General features: G+C 36.0%; 6 protein-coding genes across 11 annotated transcripts; 3 read left to right on the top strand and 3 right to left on the bottom strand.

Moving 5' to 3' along the window:
- Nucleotides 1-33: 33 nt before the first annotated feature.
- Nucleotides 34-2,505, top strand: Manf (mesencephalic astrocyte-derived neurotrophic factor). Of its 2 annotated transcripts, none has more exons than XM_089070670.1 (5): nucleotides 34-374; nucleotides 651-744; nucleotides 857-981; nucleotides 1,072-1,213; nucleotides 1,293-2,505. In XM_089070670.1, the coding sequence occupies exons 2-5, from the start codon at nucleotides 660-662 to the stop codon at nucleotides 1,469-1,471; spliced, it is 531 nt and encodes a 176-aa protein (XP_088926796.1). In that variant the 5' UTR covers nucleotides 34-374; nucleotides 651-659; the 3' UTR covers nucleotides 1,472-2,505. The 2 variants fall into 2 exon arrangements, with proteins under 2 accessions (XP_088926796.1, XP_088926795.1); XM_089070669.1 differs by having other exon boundaries at nucleotides 35-276.
- LOC105433745 (sushi, von Willebrand factor type A, EGF and pentraxin domain-containing protein 1) lies at nucleotides 2,387-13,994 on the bottom strand. Of its 4 annotated transcripts, XM_089070624.1 has the most exons (33): nucleotides 13,855-13,994; nucleotides 13,134-13,544; nucleotides 12,727-13,014; nucleotides 12,323-12,578; nucleotides 11,980-12,168; nucleotides 11,640-11,804; nucleotides 10,909-11,091; nucleotides 10,631-10,846; nucleotides 10,368-10,568; nucleotides 9,960-10,208; nucleotides 9,584-9,835; nucleotides 9,297-9,509; nucleotides 9,099-9,193; nucleotides 8,672-8,996; nucleotides 8,358-8,570; nucleotides 8,079-8,240; nucleotides 7,714-8,010; nucleotides 7,462-7,604; nucleotides 7,291-7,390; nucleotides 7,015-7,228; nucleotides 6,779-6,936; nucleotides 6,233-6,321; nucleotides 6,064-6,173; nucleotides 5,763-5,935; nucleotides 5,483-5,697; nucleotides 5,192-5,399; nucleotides 4,879-5,052; nucleotides 4,668-4,759; nucleotides 4,455-4,591; nucleotides 3,400-4,321; nucleotides 3,088-3,259; nucleotides 2,829-3,017; nucleotides 2,387-2,746 (listed from the first exon to the last, which is right to left on the bottom strand). In XM_089070624.1, the coding sequence occupies exons 2-33, from the start codon at nucleotides 13,425-13,427 to the stop codon at nucleotides 2,571-2,573; spliced, it is 6,870 nt and encodes a 2,289-aa protein (XP_088926750.1). In that variant the 5' UTR covers nucleotides 13,428-13,544; nucleotides 13,855-13,994; the 3' UTR covers nucleotides 2,387-2,570. The 4 variants fall into 4 exon arrangements, 3 of the variants coding, with proteins under 3 accessions (XP_088926750.1, XP_088926749.1, XP_088926751.1); XM_089070623.1 differs by lacking the exon at nucleotides 13,855-13,994 and having other exon boundaries at nucleotides 13,134-13,848; XM_089070625.1 differs by lacking the exons at nucleotides 2,387-2,746; nucleotides 2,829-3,017; nucleotides 3,088-3,259; nucleotides 13,855-13,994 and having other exon boundaries at nucleotides 4,225-4,365; nucleotides 13,134-13,848.
- A 170-nt stretch (nucleotides 13,995-14,164) lies between these two features.
- LOC105433746 (uncharacterized) lies at nucleotides 14,165-18,417 on the top strand. Its single transcript, XM_011649194.2, has 7 exons — nucleotides 14,165-14,920; nucleotides 15,049-15,327; nucleotides 15,599-15,710; nucleotides 15,841-16,450; nucleotides 16,578-16,792; nucleotides 16,954-17,163; nucleotides 17,338-18,417. The coding sequence occupies exons 1-7, from the start codon at nucleotides 14,655-14,657 to the stop codon at nucleotides 17,602-17,604; spliced, it is 1,959 nt and encodes a 652-aa protein (XP_011647496.2). The 5' UTR covers nucleotides 14,165-14,654; the 3' UTR covers nucleotides 17,605-18,417.
- On the bottom strand, nucleotides 18,401-21,495 carry LOC105433739 (protein SHQ1 homolog). 2 transcript variants are annotated; one of them, XM_011649183.2, is made up of 10 exons: nucleotides 21,353-21,495; nucleotides 21,007-21,250; nucleotides 20,736-20,935; nucleotides 20,469-20,647; nucleotides 19,977-20,381; nucleotides 19,786-19,909; nucleotides 19,544-19,707; nucleotides 19,306-19,457; nucleotides 19,182-19,226; nucleotides 18,401-18,731 (listed from the first exon to the last, which is right to left on the bottom strand). In XM_011649183.2, exons 2-10 carry the CDS (start codon nucleotides 21,147-21,149, stop codon nucleotides 18,596-18,598), a joined length of 1,548 nt encoding a protein of 515 aa, XP_011647485.2. In that variant the 5' UTR covers nucleotides 21,150-21,250; nucleotides 21,353-21,495; the 3' UTR covers nucleotides 18,401-18,595. The 2 variants fall into 2 exon arrangements, with proteins under 2 accessions (XP_011647485.2, XP_011647487.2); XM_011649185.2 differs by lacking the exon at nucleotides 19,182-19,226.
- Nucleotides 21,496-21,595: 100 nt separating this feature from the next.
- LOC105433740 (serine/threonine-protein phosphatase Pgam5, mitochondrial-like) lies at nucleotides 21,596-23,668 on the top strand. Its single transcript, XM_011649186.3, has 5 exons — nucleotides 21,596-21,762; nucleotides 21,928-22,106; nucleotides 22,806-23,020; nucleotides 23,118-23,248; nucleotides 23,328-23,668. Exons 1-5 carry the CDS (start codon nucleotides 21,596-21,598, stop codon nucleotides 23,476-23,478), a joined length of 843 nt encoding a protein of 280 aa, XP_011647488.2. The 3' UTR covers nucleotides 23,479-23,668.
- On the bottom strand, nucleotides 23,033-25,528 carry LOC105433734 (uncharacterized). Its single transcript, XM_011649180.3, has 2 exons — nucleotides 25,255-25,528; nucleotides 23,033-25,164 (listed from the first exon to the last, which is right to left on the bottom strand). The coding sequence occupies exons 1-2, from the start codon at nucleotides 25,266-25,268 to the stop codon at nucleotides 24,021-24,023; spliced, it is 1,158 nt and encodes a 385-aa protein (XP_011647482.2). The 5' UTR covers nucleotides 25,269-25,528; the 3' UTR covers nucleotides 23,033-24,020.
- Between the last annotated feature and the right edge of the window lie 42 nt (nucleotides 25,529-25,570).

Below are 25,570 nucleotides of genomic sequence, written 5' to 3'. Positions count from 1 at the left end.
ATGATGTCACGACCAATCGGTATGCGCCAGCTGGGACTTGAGATTTTTGACAGAATCCAACGTGTCGCGTCGCGGAGCGCGGATAGAACGGGAGTGAACAACGGTGGACGTATCGTGAGATATTCGTTGAGAGTGTGGATGAATTAAAGTCACGTTCGTTACTTAGCTACCGAACGACGGAGATCTCGCATTAGAGATACGCCGATTTTTAATTTAATCTCAGCAATACGTGGACTCGCGTCTCGCGCACGCACCAAGTAACCTAATCCTTCGAAGGTACGTGTCAACATTCGATACGTTTGCCGTTTTTTTTGTCAACGATCTCGCAATTTTCTTTGTTGGCATTTTGACGATTAGAATCCGCAAAATTACACGTAGGTATCTCAAAGTTGTAGTAAATCTAGAATGTTTCCTGTCGCGTTTTTCGGAACGATTGGAGCAATAGAGACGTCACGATTTCGTTGAATTACAGTCTTCGATCAAACAAAAAAATCTCTAGTAATTCTTTCTTTACTTTTTGCACGGGATAAATATGCTTAATATATTGTTAAAATATATTTGATTTGCATGATCATATAATGACTGAATACACTTGTACAAACATTTATTTACATGTACATTTTGATGATTTATAATATTGTTTTTAACAGAATAAAAAGATGAATATGTCGATGTCGCTAGTATTTTCCGTGTTTCTTGGAATTGTGTGCGCCGTTACAGCGCTGAAGGAAGGTGAATGCGAAGGTAACAGGATCTTTTTGTAATTCATCTTTATATTTAAATTTGCATTATTAATTTGCATTTATATTTAAATTTGCATAAATCTTCACGACATGCTTTATTCATAATTTTACAGTGTGTGTCGCCGTTGTGGACAAATTTAGTCAATCATTAACGACAGACATTAAAAGTGACCCCAAAAAGATTGAAGCAAAGTTTCGAGAATTCTGTAAAGGCACTAAATCAAAAGAAAATAGATTTGTAAGTACAAATTTGCAAACAAAATAAATACAGATAACAATATTTTTTTAGTCAATATAAAATAGCTGCAATTGTTGTATATAATTTCAGTGCTATTATCTGGGTGGTTTGGAAGAATCTGCCACTGGTATCTTAGGTGAACTCAGTAAACCATTATCATGGTCTATGCCTGCGGACAAGATATGTGAGAAATTAAAGAAGAAAGATGCTCAAATATGTGATTTGAGATTTGGTATGTTTATTTATTCTCATAATTCTTATTATAAATGCAAGATTGATCATTCTATGCAACATTAATATTTTTGCTTTAGAGAAACAAATCGATCTCAATACAGTAAATCTAAAGAAATTAAAGGTACGTGACTTGAAGAAGATCTTGAATGACTGGGAAGAAACATGTGATGGATGTATAGAAAAAACGGACTTTATTAAACGAATTGAAGAGCTCAAACCTAAGTATTTCAGTGGTAGCTCGAAACAAGAGCTTTGAAGGACTGTCTTCAATTTAGACAAGCAATTATGTTAGTATGGCTAAAATTTTTGTTTCTTCAATCTATGGAGGAATTGTTTACAGCATTTAGGATGTCTTTATCCGTGTCTATATACGATTCGCATTTAGCTTTGTTCTGAAAAATTTATCTTTAATGACAATTTCTTGAGGTAAAACATTTAGTTTCTATTAAATGGAGTAGAGATTACTATACGCGAGAATTAACATGAAGCAAACAGTAACAAACAATGAAAATTTTGTTACGCAAAATTTTTTATCTGAATAAGTACATGTACGTTAGTAATCTGATTTCTCTCTGAGGTAGCCATGCTAATAATGGATCTATTTTATCGAAGGTGCTCCATTTTTATGACATCAACATTTAGGTGTAAATTAATATATATATATATATACAGCGTTTCTATACGAGAAATTATTTTCACATGTATTTATCTTCATTGCTCTTCCTCAGGTAGTGTAGTAATACGCAAATACATTTGTACGTTATATCCGAACGATATTTCATACCAAAACGCATTGTACGGTGTTAAATGATATATATAAGAGATACTTTATTCTCAACATTGTTGTATATTATTATGAAATTGGATTTTTTTTTCATTTTTCGTATGCACGAAACAAAAATGTACAATTAAACTTGTGAAGTATCTCTCATGGCCAGTGTCGATGAACTATCTTCAATGTGCAAGTTTAACAATGCCAATTTTTGAGATAAGAAATTATTTGTATCGATATACAAGGATTTTTCCAGTAAAATGAAACCAAAAAAAGAAACGAATAAAAGTATGTACTTGAAGTACAATATCCTAAAATTAAAGATTATAAAGAGATAAATTGCGCATAAATAATTGTAGATAAGATATTACCGCATATCGAAATGTATTACTCTGAAAATTCCAAACTGAATTATTTATTTCGTGATAAGACTGCGTAATTACGTTTTCTATATTACATTCGTGAGTCTTGATACGAGAAGTCAGAAAGAAATAAAAAAGCATGTGTGTTGTTACAAAGATGAAGATGTTTTCTGAACCTACGTGAACTGTTACATTAAATTCTTCGTAACGTCGTTTTTGAATTAGGTGCTTTCACCTCCGTTACATTTCGGTGACTCGCTCCACTTTCCATCGGCTTGACATCTAATCATTCCCTGCTTACCGTTAGGGCATATATATGTTAAATGATCTTGAAACAAGTACGAACGGCCATAGAGCGCGATTTCATGCTGAATCTGTGGTTTACCACATGATATTTCTGCAAGTAATCACAATTTAGATAAATTTGAAATTTCCTGAGAATGAGATGAAATTAATATTTTTTTTTTTTATATACGCACTTGAACATCTGCCATTCAATCTAGACCACTTTCCGCTTCCTAAACATCTTAAGTTTGTTTGTCCAAATACGCGATAACCCGGAATGCATTGGTAAGAGAGCATATTGCCGAAAACGTAATTCTGAGTTCCATCGACATCACTTTTTAATATCGCGTTAGCGACAATCGGCGGTTTTCCACAGGTTACAGCTAGAAATATTCAATATTTAGATTTAGATTTTTGAGGGTCTTCGTAAAAGTTTGGAAAGGAGAAACGTACGTTTGCAAGAAGATAAAGCGGACCATCGGGCATCCGATAAACAAACAGCTCGTTCGTCACCCTCGAGAGTGTATCCATGGCGGCATCTGAAAGTGATGACAGTACCGATCGCCTTGCGATCGTTAATGTCGTCGGTGTTATTGCTGTTATCAATGTACCCATACTCTGGTATCTGAAATTAATTAGAATTAAATGTGCGACACTTTAAAATATCATATATTTTTTTTGTATTACTATTTTTAATTGAAAATATCTAATTATTTTATTTAATTAATACTAATATTTTTCTATGGATATTTTCAAAAATCTCACTTGTGGAGGCGCACACGATCTATCACAGATATCTATTGAATTTTTCAGCAGGTGTTCGAGTACAGACTCTTCCAATGATAAATTCGAAATCTCCCATTTTGCAGTCTCATTGCATACCCATGTTATATTTAATAAGATTGTCTCATTAGCGATCAACTCGTGCAAGTTCATCCTTGTGCTATTTCGGCACGTTAGGATTATTTGTTGCCCGTAACTGTTCCCTTCGACGAAAATTTCAAAATCTTTATATGCACGCGTAACGTTTTCCTTGTCATACCATGTTTCGTTAGAGTCAAACGATGGTATATCTGTATTATTTTCCAAGGTAGTTTCGTTCTCCAATCTTTGGAAGAATCTAAAAATCGGATGATTTCCAATGGAACAATTACGCGGCTCGCAAGAAACGAAAGTCGAGGACCACTTCTCTTCCTCGGTACACATTTTAATACTGTTTCCGATTAATTCGTATCCCGGATCGCAGACGATGACGATTGCCGTGCCAGAAACAAAAGTTTCCGGGGAGATCCTGTTCGCCTCATCATTCTTATTTTTCCTCATTTCTCTTTGATCAGATTTCGATATCGCGTCTTTTTCCATCGGAATTTCAGTCATGATATTATCCTGTTTCCTAAGAAAGATTCTCGCATTTTTTACGCGATCTGGCCACGGACACGTACGTAGGACACAATCGGGGACGAAACCTGTCCAAGTGCCGTTCACGGAACATTGCAACTTAAATTCCGTTAGCAGATTGTCATTTTCATGAAACTTGTAGCCACGATGGCAGGAAAATTCAACGATGTCATCATAGTGATAGGTTCTTTCGGAGAAATCATCGATCGTGTTTCCCTCGAGATCACGCACGAAAGTCCGGTTCGATTCTTGCTCGGAATCAGGGAGGATGATGTAGCCGTGTTCTATTCTACGCTCAGAATATTAGACAATTCTTAAATATTCGTTAAATAACTAAAAACTATCAAATATTAAAGCAAATTTTTAATTTTACGCAATTGAATATATTTAAATGTGAATCAAGTTATATTTAAAGAACGCACTGTTTTGGTGGAGGACATCCATAAAGTACACAAGACGGTCTGTTGTAATCCCAAACGCCAGTCTCCAAGCAGGTTAAATATCTCTCTCCCATTAAACGATATCCAGGATTGCATTTGAATTCCAGTTGCTGGCCAGCCTAAAATGAGCCGCTCAGAAATGTAAAACATTTTAGTCGTCGCGACATTCTGTTTGCAAATGACAAAGATGTGTACCTGCAATATTGTGACGTCATCTCTTTCATTCTCCTCTAGTATATATTCTATATCTCCATTTTCTGGAGCGAGTAGATTTTTGCATGTTGTTCCTATTGAAAAATTGGCTATTAAAGTTGTTTAACCTTGATTTATATTAATCGCGCTTTTATTTTCACACACAATGACAATGTATTTTGCATCTTAATCTTGGTAGCGCCTTGGTAGTTACCTATGCAGATTGGAGGTAATCCAATCCACTTGCCATCGGAATTACAGATGCGATGAGGATTTCCGCGTAGTTCGTAACCATCGGCGCAGGAATAATATATCTCATCCTCGAATAAATATGAATCTCCGTGAATACGTCCGCGTGGAAAATATCCCGGAAAGCCACATTTTATTTCTTTAAACACGGAAAATCAAGAAAGCTTTTTTTAGCTTCGCATTCAAATTCAACTCATTTATCTGAATTAATTAACAATTGAATGGCTTTTCTGCGGCTTTTTTTTGCATCGTAACATACAGAAAGCAGCTCTGCTTACTCGTACAGATTGGTGTGTCGTATCCTTCCCATTGGCCGTGCTTGAGGCATTTTCTTCCGAAAGATCGGTATTCCTCACCGTTGAATCGAATAATGTATCCGTTGTCGCAGGTATACGTTATCTCGGATAGATCCTCGCTCACTTTAATATTACCTTTAAATGGCACGACGGGTAACGGGCAACCGCGACAAAACGGACTAGCCAAGATCTAAAGACGTCGGGAGATATCGTTTATGGTATATCGCTACATTAGAAAGAGAGAAAATTTAATCCGACGATTGATGCAATTACCACGACGTCGCCATGAATGTTCTGCCGCATTTGCGCCCAGGCCACAAGATTTCCATGATATTTTTCGCAGCTGTTCCACAATTTCGTAATATTGTTCTCGTGTAAAATGACATCCCACATATCCAACAATCCCATCATTCCTAGGAACGCCTCAGATTCGGAGAAACCGCCGCCTAAGCGATCCTGTTCCTGTCCGATGACAAGGGATCCGTTGGCTGGACGGGATAATGTTTGCAATTTTATGATTTGTGCACGAACATAATTCTTGATAATCATTTACCTCGGATGACAGTTCCTTGAGCCAAACCGATACCGCTATCTTTGAGAATTCCGTCGAGAAACACGCGCCAGGAACCACGTTCGCTCTCCCAAGTAACGCACAGGAAGTGCCACTTACCGTCATTGACCTTGACGTCGGTGACAATTTTTTCCCCGTTAACGTATAAGACCAATCTGCAACGATATTTAACCCGGGAGAATTCGCTCGCGATCGAACACGCGCCAGCATTCCATTTTTGCATTAGACAGACTAGACAATTTTTTTTATTAAAATACACATTGAATTTTCTGCAAGTAATTACCCATTGTAATCCGTCAGTGTGAAAGCGTTGTCATAAAACATTGTCGCATATGACAACATCGTGCCGTAATTGAAAGTGTCCATCGATTGCAGCCACAGGCAAACAGACAGCTGCAATTGAAAAATTAGGCGAAACGATACGGAATTTTTTAGCTTTTCTTTCAACTTACTTGGAGGAGATCCCTCGCGGGTCCTTTGGCGGTCACATAATCTGTCGTGCCGGACTTCGTGAAATGGATCATGTAATCGGACGATAATTCTATGACCGTTAAAACGGTCTTCAATAAAGACAATATTTCCTGTATCTCCTACTTTAAGTTATTATCTAAAGAGACTATCTATCGATATATATATATATATATATATATATATATATATATCGATAGATAATCTGCCCGGTAAGCAAGAGATCCAGGTTCGATTCCTGGCTGAGATGATATTTTTTCGCAAAATAATTACGAGTTTTCACGACTGGTTCGTGGTCGGGCCCCGCCGTGACGCACATCCTCCCTTCTTATTTGGGAGATATATATATATATATATATATATATATATTATTTATTTGGGAGATATGTATATATATATATATATATATATATATCTCCCAAATAAGAATAATAATTTTTTTAAACGTCCTGATATGTATATATACATATCAGGACGTTTAAAAAAATTAAAAAATGAAATATTTCATTGATACTAAAGTTTTGACTTGCCGGTTTCGCAATCGCGTCCCGTAAAAGGAATCGGACATTCGCAGATGTGATCGTGCACACGATTGATACAACGCCCATTGTTGAGACAGGGTAAGTTCTCGCAATGATCAATCTTGATGGCACAATCCTCCCCCGTGTATTCGTCGGGACAATCGCATCTGGATCGATTATACAGGATTATACTGGATCGAGTACAGAGTTTCAGGTTTCACGACATAAATTTCCGGATTACTCACCTGTAACTCTTTCGCGTCGCGTTCTCTTCTTTGATGTTGACACAAATCGCGTTCGCGTGACAGGGTAACCAGTCACAGGGCAACAGATTACAATGTCGACCTAGGAAACCGGGTTTACAGAGACATTGCCAGGTACCGTTCACGGTACGACATGCAGATCCTTCTTCGCAAGGCATAAGCTCGCAGTGATCCATCGGAATCTCGCAGAATTGACCTGAACGATATGCACAAGCAACGAAAGAATTCGTTTTGAATATTATTAATTAGCGACAGTACCTTCGAATCCATCTTTGCATTCACAGATAAAATCGTTCTCGGTGCTCGTGCATCTTCCATCATTCTGGCAAGGATTGGTAGAACATTCGTCTATATAGATCTACAAGAATTATTTTGTCAATTTTCATTATGTGGATTTTATTGTAAATGTCGAGTTGGAAAAACATCTACCTCACAATTCGCACCAGTATAACTACTTTTACACTTGCACTCATACGTCACGGAATTATCAGGATGTTGCCGCGTTTTGCACATTCCCTCGTTCAAGCATGGCGAAGAATCACACGGATCCTTGAACTCTTCGCATTTCGATCCTATGCAAAACAAAAATATATTAATTTTTGCAAAAGTCAAATAGAGGAACAAAAGTTAGAAATTATTATTGCCGTCTTGTGATTACGATTAAATAATCATATAATTTACCCATATAATATTCGTGACATTCACAAACAAAGCCACTTTCATCTTGTAAACATCGACCGCCGTTTAAACAAGGATCTATTCGACAGTCATCAAATTCCTCGTCGCGAATCGCCAGACAATCGTTGATGTTCACAGAGCCGCGTTTTTCCGTTGTCGCATTTGACGGACACAGCAAGCATTGATTCTGTCCATAATTTGGCTGATAAAAACCGACATCGCACGCGAAACAAGGCTCCATACCCAAATGCGATCCGTGATAGCGTCTACGCCGAGAATAATATCCTGGTCGACATAGAGCTGCAGGAAAGAGGTACAAATTATAATTTTTAAATCTAGTTTACGGCAACTTAATGCTTAATTCTTACGAATGCAATCTTTTAAGGATTTTGCATGCATTCTCTTCGTAAAGGTGTATTTCGGACAAGATATGCATGTCAACGAAGCAGTCATGTTTTGGTACTGGCCGAACGGACACGGCTGGCAAGTCCTGGTAGAAGAATCGTAGAAAGTGCCCGCGGGACATTTTACTGTAATAAAAATATCGAAATTGTATTTGTGAAACAAAATTAATATGTATATATATATATATATATAAAATGTTTGTTTAATCGAGAGCATATGTTATCTTCTTCCTTCGCACTTACCGCAACCATGTCTCTTCAGTACGCTTCCGGGATCACAGAGATCCTGCGGATCCTTAAATACGAGATGCAGATTTAGAGCGAGCCTCGCGATCTCCTGATTAGTTCTATTATTAAGCAAGTTCAGTTTTCCCATCCGTGTCATCGTGTCGATTCTTTCTCTCAATTTTTGCATTCCCCGTTTGGGATTCTCAAAGTTTTCTTCAATTATCCTAGCTGCATGGAAAAATCTTTTACGTTTTTTACATTTTATTTAATTTATTGTTAAGTTTAATCGAATTTTAAATGTTTAAGTGAGAATTAAATTCAATTTTTACCTAGAAATTTGAACTTGATCTCTATTCTTTCTCGTTTCCGTTTAGGTCTGGTAATATTTTTGTTGGAATTTTGATTTAATTTAACTGCGCGTTTTAATCTTTTCAGCATTATTATTTCAATATTTCTGGAGATGGATTTGGTAAATCGAATTTGATCGTGATCAAGCTCGAATCTTCGTCTTCGTATTAAATTGTCCTCGAAATTTTTGGACGACGACATATCGTCTTCACATATGGGATCAAAATTGATTAGATTGCACTCGATATCATTGTCGCATGTTTCCAACAATCTCAATTTCAAGTCAATAGCAATATGTTCGCTCAACTAGAAGAAATAATTTATTGAATAATGTTGTAATTTTCTTTGTTTGAATCTATTGTTATATATTGTTTTATATCGTTGTATATATTAGATATAAATGCTTACTTCGCGAAGAGCAGTTTGATTATCGCATATCACGCTTCCGTTACTTCGTAATATTACATTTCCTTCCTGAGATATCATTTTTGGTGTTTGTGTTTCTATTGACAAACATACAAAATCACAAAATTTCACATAGAATACAATTATGTTTAGACGATATGTCAGATGATGACTCTTGAATGATTCTTGAAACATAAGTACCTAAACATTCTGATAGGTGATTACTTTCCCACATGTGATCGTTCGAGTTATTACATTTTAATAGCAATTCATCGTTAATGATATTGAAATTCGTCGACTCGATCGCAAAGTCATAGCCATCCTCGCAAGCTACAACGCATTGCGTTTCGCGATCGCCCGACGAAGAACAGTTTAGTTGACCATTTACAGGTGTTGTCAGATTTTTACATACATCTGGAAAAGATTTCCAAATAACGCAATATTGTTATGTACATTTTTTGTACAATTGTTAGTAGAAAAATATATACCTTCTACGGTAATGTTCAATACGCAACTTGCCCGATTGCCGTATTTGTCTGTCGCGTTATAAAAGATTTTTGTACGGCCAATTGGAAAGAAGGAATCCTTGCCAAGTTCATGACTTTGATTGACACGCACCGGAATTCTCGAATTGTCATAGAACACTGGCTCATCCCATGTTACATTCGCGAGACCACCCTCAAAATCGGTATAAAACGTTGGTGGATCGACGCAGTTTTCAATTGTTGGCGGTTCTCTGTCTGCAACAATTTCAAGGAATATTTATTTCTCGGATATATTTTTTCGATTTATCAATCGATTTTCGTCTGAAACATGTTTCTTAGATCTTAGATACCGTCTTCGTTGAACGTGTCTATGATTTACCGAGAACTTTAACTTTAAATTTGCATCTGGCTTTGTTGCCACTCGCGTCCTGAGCCACGTACACAACGATACGTGTGCCGATCTTCGCTTTCCAAGGCAGGATGATATGCGGCTTCGTCCACAGCATGGGCGATGTATCCGTGTTATCGGTTACTTCAGGTACCGTCCAATTCACGTACGCATAACTCTGTCCCTTCGCAGTTTCTGTCACAATTTCAGCCGGACATTCCAGGGAGGGTGGTATCTTGTCTACACATTGCGTTCAAAATATGTATGTTGTGCTTGAAATTAAATTCTACTTTAATCTACGGCTAATTCGGTTGAATTAAATCTTAAATGTAAAATTCAAATGTCTTAAATGTAAAAATTCAAATTTTTTAATGCAAAATTCTTGATCTCGATATTAACCCACGCATTGATTAACGCTATGACGTTTGGACCAAATTCCCGTGCGTCCAGTGCAGGATCTACTGGAGGGTCCTTCCAGAACAAAGCCCTCATTGCAAGTAATCGTGCAATTAGTGGCAAAAGACACCTTCGCCGGACCGGTGCAGATTTCTGGGGTGATGTTACCATTCACGATTTGCGGTAGAGGTTCGCATTTCACAGCTATCGACATAACGTCTCCGTTAGATCTCTGATAGATACATGATATCATTGTTTCTTGTTACCTTTGCAAGTAACTTTCAGACCGTCCCATCGGGACAGAGGTAGACAATTACGCACTACGCTGCCGCGAAGTTGATAGCCGACATCGCACCGAAACTGGCAACGCGTGTCGATAGGATACACGGTGGAGTTCTCCTTAAATTGATGCTGATAGTCTTCGTCATGCTCGCATTTCACCCGGCCATGCGCGGGTGCGCGCAAAGCCGGACATGTCTTCACTGCAAGAAGTGTTGTTCAAAGATCTAGTTTGATCTCTTTTCAAGCTCTTTGAATTACTTACGCAAACACTGCGGCTCGTTGCCTAACCATGTTCCATCTTTACCACAGAGTCGGATGCTATCTCCCTGCAAGTGAAAACCAATCCTACATCTTATGCCGCATGCCGCGTGCACCACGTTGCTGCAATCCTTGGCCTTTAGCAGATATCCGTTTTCGGGAATTTTCAGCTTCGGACACGTTATAGCTGAAAAAATATATCCGGCTCATATCGCGCGATATTTTGCAAATAATCTCGTGTTTATATTTATATTTGTAATGACAGCCACGCGAGTTTTCTTAAAGTCTTTTTAATTATTCTTTTGAGAAAACTTGCCAATACGAATAACATTTAAAATATGAAGCAACGCAATTACTGCGATAAATATATTATGAAAAAGGATATATTAAAACAATGTACATATGTTTTTTATGTTTTATGACATTATTTACATATTATTTTAATATTTTCTTTAAAGTATTTTGTATCAAGTTATACGTGTGAGACGGTTGATGATGAAAATTTTTACTGAATTTTATCTGGAAAGGAAATAACTTGTATAAATTATCTCTTAAAGATTTTTATTCGCGAAGAAACGTATTGACTCTCACTGCAGATAAAAATCTCGTTTAAAAGCTAAGAAATTTCCTATACTACTTCATTTTTGTTTTAGTACACAAACATACTGATGGTTAATGATAGTGATAATTTACAGTAATTCCAGATTTACTCCGAATACACATGTAACAAATTACCCTCGCATTTATAACCATCTGTGCTGAATCCAGAAGCGCATATGCAATCTACTACCGAGGTAGCGGGAATCTTGACGGTGATGTGATTTACATCTGGACAGGGTATGCATATGGCAGTGGAATCTCCTGAGGTGTTCCCTGACGCATACGTCCCGTTCGGGCAAGCTGTTACAGAACGATAAGAGAACATTCGAAATAAAATACATATTATCTGAATTATAGGTATATAAAAAAATTGAAGGTGCGATCGAAAATCATATCAGGTTCGTCGTATGTGCTAATCGATCGGTAGATTGTATTCGAAAATGCATTTGCGCATTTCGCGCGCCAATCAACCTACGTTGACAAAAACCTCTGAGACCAGAGCCGAAATAGCCAAGTGGGCAGATGCAAGCGTAATGGCCAGTTGCGGTGCCGCAGGTGCAAGTCGCCAATTCGTCGCAGCACGTTCGATTTGCCGTACTATTCGCACATAGACTGTTGCAATCGGTCGGCAGGGTTACGGACACATATTGCCCGGTCTTCAAGTCTGAGGAAAACGTTTAATTTGCCATTTTTAAATAATTTGCATATCTGGCTTCAGTGCAGCTCTGTAGTTCTTAAATTCAATTTTGTCTTTACATATTCGAAGTAACTTGTAAAACAGCATGCAATATAATTTTCAACAGAAAGAAATGATGCACCGCGATGCAAGGCGCGTCGAGCTAGAGCTTCAAACTCTGCGAAGCTATCGAGAAGGTAACTGTGCGTATATCCGGGATAGCTGGCGATGTCGTGCAACTCCTCCACGTTCCCCGTACGTATGCCAAATGTGAATACGATCGTGCCCATATTCTTCAGCAGATTGGCCGCAGGTCGCGGATCACCGCCATTGCTGAAGCCGTCGGTTATCAAGAATACCACCTTGCTCGCCGTTTCACGACTCTTCTCAAGAATCGCCTTGCAAATAATAAAAACGGTCATTTATACATGATTTACCAAATTTTAATGAATTTCTTTTATTATAATAATTATAATTAAAAAAAAAAATGATGACGTTATTATCTCGTTGTCGAATGTGGCTTTGGTGAACGGAAGTGATACTTACTAGCGCTTCAAGAAGCGCGCCGCGCGTGTAAGTTCCTCCGCCGTTATAGGTGATATTGCTGAACTCTTTGTTCAGCAAATAACATTTGTGATCGTTGGGCCCGTGTTTAGAGATTTGATCAACGTTGCGATACACATTACCTCGACCGCTGAAGGTAACCAAAGCCACTCGCGCGGCCATCGCGTCAACTGTAAAATCCGACAGGAGCTTCGTCACGAAATTGAGCTCGCTGCGGAAGTTTTCCGCGCCGACCGAACCGGACGCATCCACCAGAAATACTAGTTCCACCTGGCACGAAAATTGAAAGGTCGTAATTAGGCGATCAATCTCTATTTCGGATGTTCCGTATTTCTCTTAAGTTTTGCTTTATTAATAACAAGGAAAAGATATGTTTTATCTTTATCTACCTGGTCGGTTTTATTTCGCAATCGGTCTATGTGCATTTTTAGAAGATGAGACAACATGTCCGCTTTGTTCTTCAGCATCCTGTCGACAGGATTGTCCAGGTGCTCGTATTGATAATGGTCATCCCTGTTTATCTTCTGGCTAAAGTTCAAAAAGGTCGACGTGACATTACTGTCACTTATATCGCCCTTCAGACCGCTACTTGATTCTTCATCAAAGTCATCGACGCGCTCGGCAATATTTGAAAATAGAAAAAGCACTCCGATTATCAGCGGTAGAACTCTTGAGAAACCCATTGTTACGTTTTACAAATCACCATCAATGACGTAAAGTGATATCTCACATTTGAAGACGAGCGTTAAAATCTTTTTTTTATTATTGCATCTATGAGTCGTAATTTAGAAGCAAAAGGACTGTAACAAACGAATGCATTTTTTTTTCCATTCCTTAACTGAGTAGAGAGAAGAAAAGGACGAAGCGTGCACGCTTAAAAAAAAAAGACTATCGATCGCTTTGAGGATCGGATTTCGCTTTCGCATTCATCATCAACCGCGAAAAAGCGTGAAAAGGCTCGCCGATTATGTCGTGAAGACTAATCGATTCCAATTTTCCCGTGAATCCGGAATCGTGAAAGCACGACGAAGGGAGACTCGCGGATCGGTCGGGCATGAAAACGAAGCGTTTACTGAGCAGAATCGCCGACTATAAAAGAGCACAACGTACGATGTGAAGACAAGGGGACCTCTGTTCCATCGAGTTCTTTGACGCGCGCATGAGCGTGCGAGTCTGCTACAAGCACATCTTCTCGATCTGTCTACGTGGTTGCCCTCTCGGCCCTGTCGAACGCGATTCGATTGCATTCCAGGCCGCGAATAAATCCAGCATCAATTTCTATTAACGTTAATTTGCGTTGACTACCGAATGACGGCGTCAATTCGCAATCACTCCACATTCGCGAAGTTTCTCCCAGCTTTATAGCTTCCGAGAGACACGTGCCGTTCGATATTTATTTGTGCGCGCCTATCATTTCTCCTTTTTTAATAAGATACAGATCAGATACAGGGAAAAAAAAAAAATATATATATATATATATGTAAAAATTTTGATCATGCCATGCTTATCTCGTGTACGGAGGGAATGTTTCACGGCAACGCACGGCGCAAGAAAAATGCCGCAGTTTCCGCGTGACCAGTACGCGTATCACGTCGACTCGATTCCGGGTCAATTCCGGGTCAATCTCTCAGCTTGTCGTGCACGCCGATATACACGCGATACACACACGTGTGTGTACGTTAATATATGTAATGATACGTGTCTTCCGTCGAAACTCGTGTTAGATCGTCGCTATCGTTTCGTTAGCTGTGTGACACGCGATAATGAAAACATTTGAAATATTTTCTTTTATCGCATTCAAATGAATCACCTTGGGTTTGGTCACGATCCCCCCAGGGAATCTCGAGGTTTCTGTAAAGAACCGGACGATGACTCGTTAAAGTCATTTTGTCGTTTTTGCGTGGTGTACCATGTTAATCGTGAAGATCGCATTTCTGGCAACTGTGCTCTTTCTCGTTGTCTCAAGTCTCGCATCGGAGAAGAAGCATCATTCTCGTTTCTGGCGTGTACTTCGATCGAGCGACGATCATGCGTCCTCCATGAAAGAACGAGAGACGTCAGATTGGTATTTTGAGCAATGTTCTCTTGTGAATACATGGAAGGAGCATATCGGCTATGTCAGCGTGTTGGCCTTTCTGGATCCAGCTTGGTATTACAGCTTCCGACAGGCGATCATGTAAGTCGATCGATAACTAAGAACGCACTCGATGCTGAGAACGCATGTGCGACTCAGCAAAGAGATTCACGTTTTTTTTTCCCCCTTTCTCTTATCCTTTTCTTTTATTTTCTAATTAATCGAATCAGGCTGAAGCTGCTGAGCTTGCGTTTATGGCAGTCCGGTTTCCCGGACATACGGTTCTTCATGATAACACCGTTCGCCGCTCCATCAGAGGACGGGAATGCCGAAGACGATTTGGAGATCGAGGCGTGGCTGAAGATTGGAGCGAAGTATGAAATGGAGATCATGGATGATCAGTTTCTCAGGGACAACAGATCGGAAATCACTTTCCTTCGAGATAATCCACAATCTCGTATATGGGAGAGATTCCAAGCATCGAGGGATCAAATAGTCGTCATCGATCGGTGAGACAGAAAAACAGAAAGGAATCGATCGATTCCATTAATTTCATTAATTATAATTATCGCATCTTTTCTGAGTACGTGCAACAGTTGATTTTTTTTTTTTTTTTTTTTTTTGAGAAAATAAAAACAAGCTTGTAAAAAATTTAATAATATTAGAAACTGAAGTGGATGCGTTAGATACCGACTCTCCAATCGATTATGTTAAACGGAAACCGGCCAAGTGTCGGAAGACAAATTCCGTCGAATGAAAAATCAATATCACTGATTTTAGATGCGGGAAATTAACGTACCAGATAATAGTGCCGTGGAGTATTTTATATTTTCCTTATGTCAAAGCGGCTATACTGTCGACATATCAAGAGGACCCGTGCAATGGATGTGACGTGAGTATATTTATTTTAAATAAACTTTTATCTCGCACGCCGCGTGACATTGATAGCGCTGAACTCTATTCGCGTAATGTGAGTAAGATAATTATATAATTATATATTTATCGCTTCCGAATAATTTCAGCCTACTGTCTATCGAACACCGAGTCCTAAGAATTACACTGAAAGATTAAGAAACAACACCGACGAGGAAAGACTGAGTGCACAGGGCGAAATCGACGGTGAGAACGCTAATTCAATGTGGACTATCACGCATGTGGAAAACTTCGCAATTTATCATAACAAATCGTCGACAAAGGAGCACGAAGCGAATAATATGTTATCCATTTCTCTTGAGGGGACCACAGATAATATCGATCATCTGAGTCTTTCTAATGCGACGGAAACGTCAACGGAATTTACAATTTATCAATATGATAACGGCACGACCGAATCTTGGTTCGATGAAAATCGTCCACACATGGAAGAAACGCGACGTCAGGAGAACCTAACAAGTTCGGACAGCAACGATACCGATGGAATCGTTACGTCTTTTGAACCACAACGAGACGTGTTTCTTCCAGAACAGATGGAATCTCACCTGCAGACGTTGACAAACAATAATTCAGTCGTGAATCATAAGGATACGACGGATCGTATTTTATTGCTCGATGAACCGGCGGCCGATGAAATCGAGAATGACTCGATATCTGTGGATGAACAGACGACATTTGATTCAGCGAATAAGATACGAGGTAACGACGGAATGTCGAGTCCTTAAGATAAAGACCTCGTCCATTCGGCAAAATAAATCCAATCAGTATTATCGTATTAGTATCAGTATTATCTTAATTAATCTAACAAATTGTTATTTTGCAACAGATGGAAAAGCAACATCAAAAAATGGACATGTGGAAAAGAATACATTGGTCCCATTACGCATAATCATGTATGCTCCGCACGTGCATAAAAATGGCAGAAAAATAAAAAAGTACAAGCATTTGGTTCTGAAGACTGACGATCCTAATTTTCACGAACATCTCGAGTCTAGAATTGACGTTACTCCATCGACGAATTCGTGCCAGATACTAATTGATGTCTGTCATATTTTTGTTTAACACTTATTTTTTGTATTTATATTAATTTATGATATTGTATTTGAGATGTCTCTCTCATATAGCTGATGACAATTAATTTTTTTTTAATATTATTCTTAGATTCTCAATAATTGATATTAAAATTCTTTGTGAATTTTAAGGACGCCGATTCTCGACTAGCAAACTCCGAAGAATACAATTGGAGAACCACAGAAGCAAACGCGGATATAGAAAATGTTAATTCAATACACTTTGATAAAGATGAAAGTCCAGGATTGTATGGCGAAGTAACGTACTATTGGAAGAGTTACGAAGATAACGATATCACGGACAGAAATAAAGCCTATAACAAGACTAAGAATAATTCCATGGTAATTTCCAGCGAATAAATTTCTTTAAATGTCTCTAAATGTAAACATTCTTTTTATAAATTTTAGTTTATTATTTATCAATTGTCGATTTCTAACAATGTAATTTTTAATAGAGTAGTTTGTTAATTTATTAATTTAGATTTCACATTTAATATTGATGCCTTTAATTTTTAGACGAGCTATAATGAAAAGCATTATACTGTCAACGATTATGCAACGAATCACACAAAGTCTCAGGGAGAAAGCTATTCAAATGTTGCAGAAAATCCAAATGTTAAGAGTTCAACTGATTCACAAAATGTCATTGATTCAAGTACGATTAATTCTTCCAAGCCGATTGATACGGATAAGATCGATAAGATCGATAGGGAAGAAAAGGAAAGAAATAAAATGGAAATTTATTCTAAACTTCTATTTTGGATCCATTACAAATTAAATTAATAAATTATCATTAAATTTTTTAATGATATTATATCGATTTTATTCTATTCTTAGAAACTTCTCTATTTAAAATATTTTATTTAGTAAAAAAACATTATTTTATTAACATATTGATTACATTATATTCTTGAAGTTTTTACATGATTTTTGCAATATTCACGAAATGTTGGCATTAACAATAATTTATGACACGATGATAATCCACAAATCATAACACACACACACACACACGCGCGCGCGCGCGCGCGCGCGCGCGTATGTATGTGTGTGTATGTATATATATATATATATATATAATTATATATTCCTTTTATTATATACAATTCATATGAACAAGTTTCCAATTTTCGAACAAATATATCAGTGTCAATTTATTAGTGTAATTTTGTCAACATTTAGTACACTTGGAAAAGATTATTTGTAGACATTAATAACAATTTATATGAAGGAGATTTCCTGAGTCAAACAATATGTTTGTAATATGAAATATTTTGTATACATATATATAATACAAAAACGTACACGCTTAAAAATGTAAAATCATAAAACATATATGTATACAAAAAATCAACAATATATTTTCATTAGTAAATGAAGATATTACTTCATTAGTAAATGCTTTATTAGTAGATAATTAAAAAATTATATATTTTTATGCAGAAGTTGATGCTTAATCCATAAGTCTGTTCTTTAAAAAAGAGATATCAACCGATATTAGTTATACTAGAGTATTTACCAATATTTACATGTGATAAAGTAAAATTGAAATTTGAAGAGAAGTGTTTATAAATAAAAATTATATGTATGGATAAACATGGAATTTAATGTATATATAAGCCATAGTGTTCAGCAATACAAATGCTATTGCAGAGTAGTTGATCATATAACCGGTTAGCGCTTTTCTCTCGTATTGGAGGCCCTCTAATAAAAATTGCTTCATGTTAAATAAAACAGACGAATAATTGGTCTTCAGAACTCTCAATTTTTCTATTTATTCGGGATCATTTAAATCATCAGAATCTAAACTACTGCTACTGCTGCTGCTGCTGCTGCTGCTTGACGTATTGCTTTCAGAGTCTGTATCAGAGTCTGTATCGCTGCTATCCGAATGTGAACTTCTCGATAATCTGCATTTATATACAATGATTAAAAATAATATAAAATACGATGAGTATTATAAAAATGTCTTAAACATGCACATTATTTAGTTAAAACTGTCATTCTCAGAATTCTTATTATCTAAATATCTGAGAATTCGAATATTCAAATACCATCTGGATTTGAAAATTCTTGATCAATTGCTCAATAATTTTCATAAATCAATAATTATTTGAATAACGCAAGTATTTAAACTATTAGACTTTGATATAATGAAAATTTGTTTCCGAGAACTCAAGTAGTTACTGTATAATACATAATTAAATAAAAAGTTAGGTATTAGATGAGATAATGTTACACATAAAACTATCAAGGGTTAAAAAATGTATAGAAATAACAAATAATAAACAACTATTATATATACACATGTGTTAAACAGCGATTGTTAACAATCAAGCTAGACATATAAAAATACTTACAAATACTTAAAAATTTTTTGGTTAACATAGTATATATTGTTTGTCCTTCAAAATAAAATTATACAAGATATGTAAAGTATATTACTATACTAAAAAAATAACAAAAAAATAATTTTCTTCTTACTTTTCTTTCTTGGTATTATTCAGAGACATAGCATCGATCTTTTCAGTCACTTGATGAATAGTATTTTCTATAACAAAACTTTCTTGAATGGAATAAGCTGCCACTTCCAATTCTACTAAATCAAATCCCATGCTTGCTTTGTTTGGATGAATCTAAATAGAATGATAAGAATTTAAACATATGAGCTGAGAAGTGTGTTAAATATAAACAGTTTTTAACAGTTTGTAAGGATACTTACGTTACTTAACATTGAATAAAGTGATTCTATTAAGGATTCAGAAAGTGTTTGTATCCAAATTAAAAAATCCTTTATATACAGTTGATTTAATATATATCTTGGTTCGTATGAATTATTGAAAAGACTGTGTATTTCACAGAAGCGTTTAATAATGTATTTCTTTCCTACATAAAAAAATGTTTGACGTAGTAAAAATATATATCATCACAAATAAACATTTTAATATTCCAATTTATACTGACCTAATAATATAACTTTCTTAACATCTTCAAATATTTTAATAGAGAGCTCCCAATTTCTGTATAGTGGATAACAAAGTGATCTTCTGATGCTTGCTATTACAACTTCATCCATAGAGGTAAAATTCTGAAAATAATTGAAGAAATTAATTCGTTGATATAATTTTTAGTAACAAGTGCTTCATTAAACATACTTGAAACCAACATAACGTTGAACTTAGTTTATTGATAGTCCAACTACTTTCCACAGTATTTTCTCCCAACGTTGTTCGATGATTGTAACAGCTGGCATATAAGATATCGACAAGATTTAAACATAACTTTCGAACATTCTCGGCATCTAATAAATATTCTTTGTTTGGAAGTTCCTTCAAAAGATCGACCTCAGTATCGCTGAACGTGATTTCATCTTTTTGCAACATGTCCCATTCTGCTGTGTATGTTGCGTATGGCTCAATGCATTCTGATTGCATGAGATCTGCCATATAATGTTCTTCGGAAAAATCATTCAATTCACGTTGTTCCCGCAAATTTTTTCTTTCTGTTTCAGGGGTTGCATCAGGAGAAGGAAGATCTATTATTTCTTTAATCCAAGCTGCCTAAATTTAGGAAAATATAAAACATATATATTACTGATTATGTAATTAACTTGATTATTAAAATAAGAAAATATTGTAGAGACATACATCAAAAGCAGTAAAAGCTCCGGATACTTTATTGGCAAAACCATACTTTGGAGAATCTATAAGAGTCGTATTTCCCACTGGATTATCCTGAGGTATAAACCAATTGTTTCCAGAATCATTACCATCTACAACAATACTGTTGCTTTCATTAATATCTGTTGAATCTGCGGATGGATTGCCTAAGATTAAGAAAAAAACATTTAACATTGTATCATTATGTAATATATCTATATATTATATATATTCTCATATATCTTCATAACTTACCGATTACCTCAATGTTAGGAATGACAATGTTAGGACCGCTTTTATTTTTTGGCGGTGCTAGAAGGATGCTTATCATATCCAAGTTTTCAAAATGTTCTCCTTGATTTACCTTGGAGAAACATAAGGTAAAGTCGCCCTTTTCACAGTCATAAGCACCAGAGGATAGATTATTCTCCTCAATCTTGCCTGGCAGTTGCAATCTATGAGAATTTAATTAGTTAATTACTACTTGTGGGACTGTTTTGTAGATTCGCAAATTTGTTGTACTCACCTCAGATAATATGGAGTAGAAGAAAATCGAAAGTCTGTACCGTCGACGTATACCTCCGTATCTTTTATGTTGGCATATGGAGCGTGCACGATGATCGTCACCTCCGTATCGGTTTGCGTGATCTTAAAGCGTGGAGTTAACATCTTATTATATCCCAGCAAGGAGAGTTGTGAAATTACTTATACTTGACGCATATTGCACAACGCGAGCAAATATAGCCGCGAATACAGGGGAATGGTGGATACTGTATAAGAACAAAGTTTTAATCGAAAATTAATTTTTTCAACGTACAAAGTACGCGTGGTAAAATCTGCTTCATTTAATTTTCGTCGTACTACTGTATTACCGTAAACAATGTTGATGATGTGACGCGATCACGGCGATGGATCAAACGAAAAGCAACAGGAGTAACAGGAAGCGAAAAGCGAGAGTCCCTGAGACGCTGCGCTCTGCACCTCGCGTTTCCGGAAGTAGCAAATCAGTTGCTGGCTATGCCGGAAAGATCAAATTAGGTTAAATTGCTGTTATTTGAGCAAAAGTAACTGTTAATTTCTGCCAGTTTCTTCATCTCTCTTTGTATGTACGTAAAATGCCGTCAGCTTCGCAATTGCACATGTGGGCTCTAGGACTCGGCACGGTGAGCGGCGCGATACTGTATTATTACAACACGCACGGCCATGCGGATCCGCTACGTGTATATAATTCGTGGACGACGAATTATACACCCTCGATGAAGTGGGACCACAACTGGGATAGGTGAACTTATCCCTGTTAGAATTGTTCTCTTCCTTTTCCTTGTCTCGCCTGTGACAACTCGAGAACGACTTACTATTTGATTTTCAATTGAACTCTAACGTCCCAGTATCTCAAAGGTAAATAAAAAAGAGATAATCATGTTGCTATTACAGTTTACATTTACAGGCGGGATCCAAAAAGCTTGGTAAAGCCGATGCAGATAAAGGATGAGAACGACGAGAACAAGTACAATGAAAAATTTGAAGCAAAGAGAGCAAAGGCTGTGCGACACATACTCTTGATTCGTCATGGACAGTATCATACGGATGGAAAAACAGATGTTGAGAGAATGCTGACTGAACTTGGTACGGGATGTCTGGCAAACTTTTGTATGATCGAACATTAAAATAGCATGTGGTTGTCCTAATAATTTTTGCATCATGATTTGTTTTTCTATTTATGTTTCATAATGTTTCTTTCTGCATAACCTGAAGCATATAACATTTCCTTTCTTTTTAGTGCTGTCTTTTTTAATGTCATTTATTTCTGATGGAGTTTTATTTGCATATAGGTCTCAAGTTAAAGCTACTGGAGGTTCACAATAATTTGTCACCATAACCAACAAACTATTCTAACAAGCAATTTCTGAAGAGAATGTTAAATGAATTCTACCACTATAGTATTCCTTAGGTATTAGTATTAAGATAAAATACTTTCTGTCTACTTGTATTTTTCATGACATCGCTTTGGAAGATGGCTAATACACTATCTTACAAAAAGTATGTAATAAGTCATGATACAGCATGTTTTGTTTCGTATCAATAATCAACAATATTTTATACTCTATTGAAACTGATGATATTTTCAAAAAAACAATAACACTGTTATTCTTCCACTGCTTAGTATTATTTCTCTAAAAAGGCTTGCAGTTTATGATGCAAATTATTGTGTACTAAATTTTTCAATTCTTTTTGTTTCATTAAAATTTTGTGTTTATTTTATTAAATATTTACAATTATGACATGTGAATATATTATTTATAAAAATGTCTATTTTATATAAAGGCAGAAAGCAAGCTGAAGCAACGGGAAAGAGGTTAGCAGAATTAAACTTGCCTTACTCATTGATAGTAAGGTCTACAATGACACGCGCTTTGGAAACTTCTCAAATTATAGAAAAGAGTCTTATAAATGTACCAGTTGAAGATGATAGTTTGTTAATCGAAGGTGCACCTATACCTCCGGAACCACCTATTGGTCAATGGAAATCTGAGAAACATGTGAGCAGAATATTAATTTTTATATTACTAAGTGTATTGATAAGATTTTATATAAAATTGGAATACATATAAAAAATTTTATCTATCTATATTCTAGTTCTTCCAAGATGGGCCCAGAATAGAAGCAGCATTTAGAAAATATTTTTATCGTGCGGATCCTAATCAAGATCATGATTCCTACACTGTTCTTGTGTGTCATGCAAATGTCATCAGATATTTTGTTTGTCGGTAAGATTTTCTCTTTTACACCGATTAAATTTAATAGTCTCTTTAATAGTCTTGTATATCTTTTAATTTTTTGTTTAAGAGCGTTACAGTTTCCACCAGAAGCTTGGCTACGAATATGCTTGAAACATGGAAGTATTACTTGGCTTTGTATTCTTCCTAGTGGCAGAGTTACCCTCTTTTGTCTAGGGGATACTGGATACATGCTACCACAAAATTTAACATCTAGCTAAAAACGTGTGGCTTAAATGATACCTAAGTTGATCACTAATATATACATATAAGATTGCATTCCATGTGATGTATAAATCTATTTGATATCATCTTTTTCAAGGAAATAATTCATTTGTCATGTAACTGTCGCGTTAATGCAATTGTATACAAGAAAAAATTCTTATAAATAAAATAATAATAAGAACCGGATATATGCGGAGATTATAATATTTAAGAAAAATGTTATCTTGTGTATCCTGAATATAATTGTAATATATAAATATTTTCTCTTTTTACAATCAGTTATATCTATTTAAATTATCGTTTAAGCATTTTAACTTGCAATCACATTTTTACACATAAAATATATTTGTAATTTTTTAATGTCATAAAATAATTTATCCTTAATTTTTATTTTATATATTTTTACAATCGGAGATTATATCATCTTTTTGTATAATTTCATCATTGTAATAAAACCAGTATTTATGTATTAATCAATATAAAAGTGAAACAGATAGTATTAATATTGTATACAACTAACATAATAAATTGATTACATTTAAGTGGCTATAGCTAATCTCTTTGCTTTCCTTGCATGATATCTTTGTAATGCTGCTTCGAATACTGGACCTACAGTTCTTTTTTCCCAAATAGAGGATCTATCCTTCTTTTCAACAAGTTTTTCTTTAATCTCAACTTTTTCACTTTCTGAAGTAATTTTGTCATCTTGAAGCATCTCTGTATCTTTTATATTTATATCTTTAGCCTTAATATCTATGATATTTTTAACCATATTTACATAGTTTTTATCTAACTTCTGTTTATTTTCCTCTGATTCTTGTATGTCCGATCTGACAGAGTCTTTGTTCACCAGTAAAACAATAGTTTTATCTTTTCGTAGCTCTTCTTTACTTATTTCTGTTTCAGAATCAGATTCATACATCTCTATGGTTCGCTGTTTATATTGTCTTGATTTTTTAGATTTTGTAATTGCTCTCTGTTTTTCCTCCATTTCATTTGCTCTCTTACTTGCTGTTGCACTTTCTTCATTTGTGCTGTCTATCGAAGCTTTTCTTTCCTTTCGTTCGATATTTTCTTGTCTTGCCTCACCATTTTCATCTTTGTTAGTCTCATTCTTATAATCCACTGTCTGCTTATACAAATGGCGGTAAAACCCTGACATATCTTGTTGCTTTGTTACATCGCCAATAGCTTCTAATCTATTCATTTTAGCCTCCTCTTCCTCCATCTTCTTAAATTCTTCCAGTTTTGCTCTGTATGCTGATGTAACAAAACTCTCCTTGTCTGCATATATCTCACCTTCTGCTTCTCGTTCCTTCTGCACCATTCTTTCTATTCTATGCTCCTGCTCCTTTTTTCTTCGTTCAGCTGTTTTTAGAAGTTTCTGTATGTATTTGGATTTCTTTTCTTTGTGTTTAATTGCGTTATCAGATTGGTTCTTGCTACGTTCTAAATCGTCATATACTTCATCATACTGATAGATTGTCGGGTCTTCATTCAGAGCCTTTTGTATATCAAGTTTTGTTTGCTTCTTCATCCTGTTTTTTTCACCTTCTGCCTTGAGAGCCTTTCTGACCCAATCGGTGCCATCGTCTTCGTCGGAGGCATTGTCATCCCCAAAAATATTGCCAAGTTTTGGCGCCGTATTCTGTTGCTGTTTCTTTGGTAAGATTAGACCATATCTTGAACAACATTAAAAGAATATTAGTCACATATAGTAGATTATATTAAAAATCCTTATATACGCGATATAAGATATCTTTGTTACTCACTGTTTGTTAGCCATGCTGAGTATGTACTGTTTATTTATCTGAGATTCTTAAATTATAGTGACATTCTCGAATCACAGAGTAAAAGTTAACCTTTCTGCTTGGAAAACCCTTTAACTCTAATTTGTTGGTCGTATAGTATATAAGAATTACATCATATGCTCGTAAGCGTAGAATTCGTGGCCTTCTCACGAATATCACGAGTTCATAACGAATCCCGGAAAATGTAAGCGTGATATCTCAACCGCGATACCGCGTTTATCGCGCATGAACCAACGAGACGGACAAGGACGGAAGAGAGAGAGAGAGAGAGAGAGAA

The sequence above is a fragment of the Pogonomyrmex barbatus genome, unplaced genomic scaffold (assembly GCF_055798465.1).
Source record: "Pogonomyrmex barbatus isolate J1 unplaced genomic scaffold, ASM5579846v1 scaffold10, whole genome shotgun sequence".
Taxonomy (NCBI): Eukaryota; Metazoa; Arthropoda; class Insecta; order Hymenoptera; family Formicidae; genus Pogonomyrmex; species Pogonomyrmex barbatus.
Note: the sequence above shows the minus strand (reverse complement) of the source record. Positions and strands in the feature narration are given on the sequence as shown.

What these genes read in the sequence shown, in the direction of transcription:
- Manf (XM_089070670.1), top strand. Translation starts at nt 660, where the DNA reads ATGAATATGTCGATGTCGCTAGTATTTTCCGTGTTTCTTGGAATTGTG. An exon ending in AATCAAAAGAAAATAGATTT is followed by an intron (nt 982 to 1,071) that starts GTAAGTACAAAT and finishes ATATAATTTCAG; the next exon opens with TGCTATTATCTGGGTGGTTT. An exon ending in AATATGTGATTTGAGATTTG is followed by an intron (nt 1,214 to 1,292) that starts GTATGTTTATTT and finishes TTTTTGCTTTAG; the next exon opens with AGAAACAAATCGATCTCAAT.
- LOC105433745 (XM_089070624.1), bottom strand. Translation starts at nt 13,427, where the DNA reads ATGGGTTTCTCAAGAGTTCTACCGCTGATAATCGGAGTGCTTTTTCTA. An exon ending in ACACTGACGGATTACAATGG is followed by an intron (nt 5,936 to 6,063) that starts GTAATTACTTGC and finishes ATATCGTTGCAG; the next exon opens with ATTGGTCTTATACGTTAACG. An exon ending in CGACACACCAATCTGTACGA is followed by an intron (nt 5,053 to 5,191) that starts GTAAGCAGAGCT and finishes CCGTGTTTAAAG; the next exon opens with AAATAAAATGTGGCTTTCCG.
- LOC105433746 (XM_011649194.2), top strand. Translation starts at nt 14,655, where the DNA reads ATGTTAATCGTGAAGATCGCATTTCTGGCAACTGTGCTCTTTCTCGTT. An exon ending in AGCTTCCGACAGGCGATCAT is followed by an intron (nt 14,921 to 15,048) that starts GTAAGTCGATCG and finishes TAATCGAATCAG; the next exon opens with GCTGAAGCTGCTGAGCTTGC. An exon ending in CGTGCCAGATACTAATTGAT is followed by an intron (nt 16,793 to 16,953) that starts GTCTGTCATATT and finishes GTGAATTTTAAG; the next exon opens with GACGCCGATTCTCGACTAGC.
- LOC105433739 (XM_011649183.2), bottom strand. Translation starts at nt 21,149, where the DNA reads ATGTTAACTCCACGCTTTAAGATCACGCAAACCGATACGGAGGTGACG. An exon ending in TCCTAACATTGAGGTAATCG is followed by an intron (nt 20,648 to 20,735) that starts GTAAGTTATGAA and finishes TCTTAATCTTAG; the next exon opens with GCAATCCATCCGCAGATTCA. An exon ending in GAGCTTTTACTGCTTTTGAT is followed by an intron (nt 20,382 to 20,468) that starts GTATGTCTCTAC and finishes TCCTAAATTTAG; the next exon opens with GCAGCTTGGATTAAAGAAAT.
- LOC105433740 (XM_011649186.3), top strand. Translation starts at nt 21,596, where the DNA reads ATGCCGTCAGCTTCGCAATTGCACATGTGGGCTCTAGGACTCGGCACG. An exon ending in GAGAATGCTGACTGAACTTG is followed by an intron (nt 22,107 to 22,805) that starts GTACGGGATGTC and finishes TTTTATATAAAG; the next exon opens with GCAGAAAGCAAGCTGAAGCA. An exon ending in AATGGAAATCTGAGAAACAT is followed by an intron (nt 23,021 to 23,117) that starts GTGAGCAGAATA and finishes TCTATATTCTAG; the next exon opens with TTCTTCCAAGATGGGCCCAG.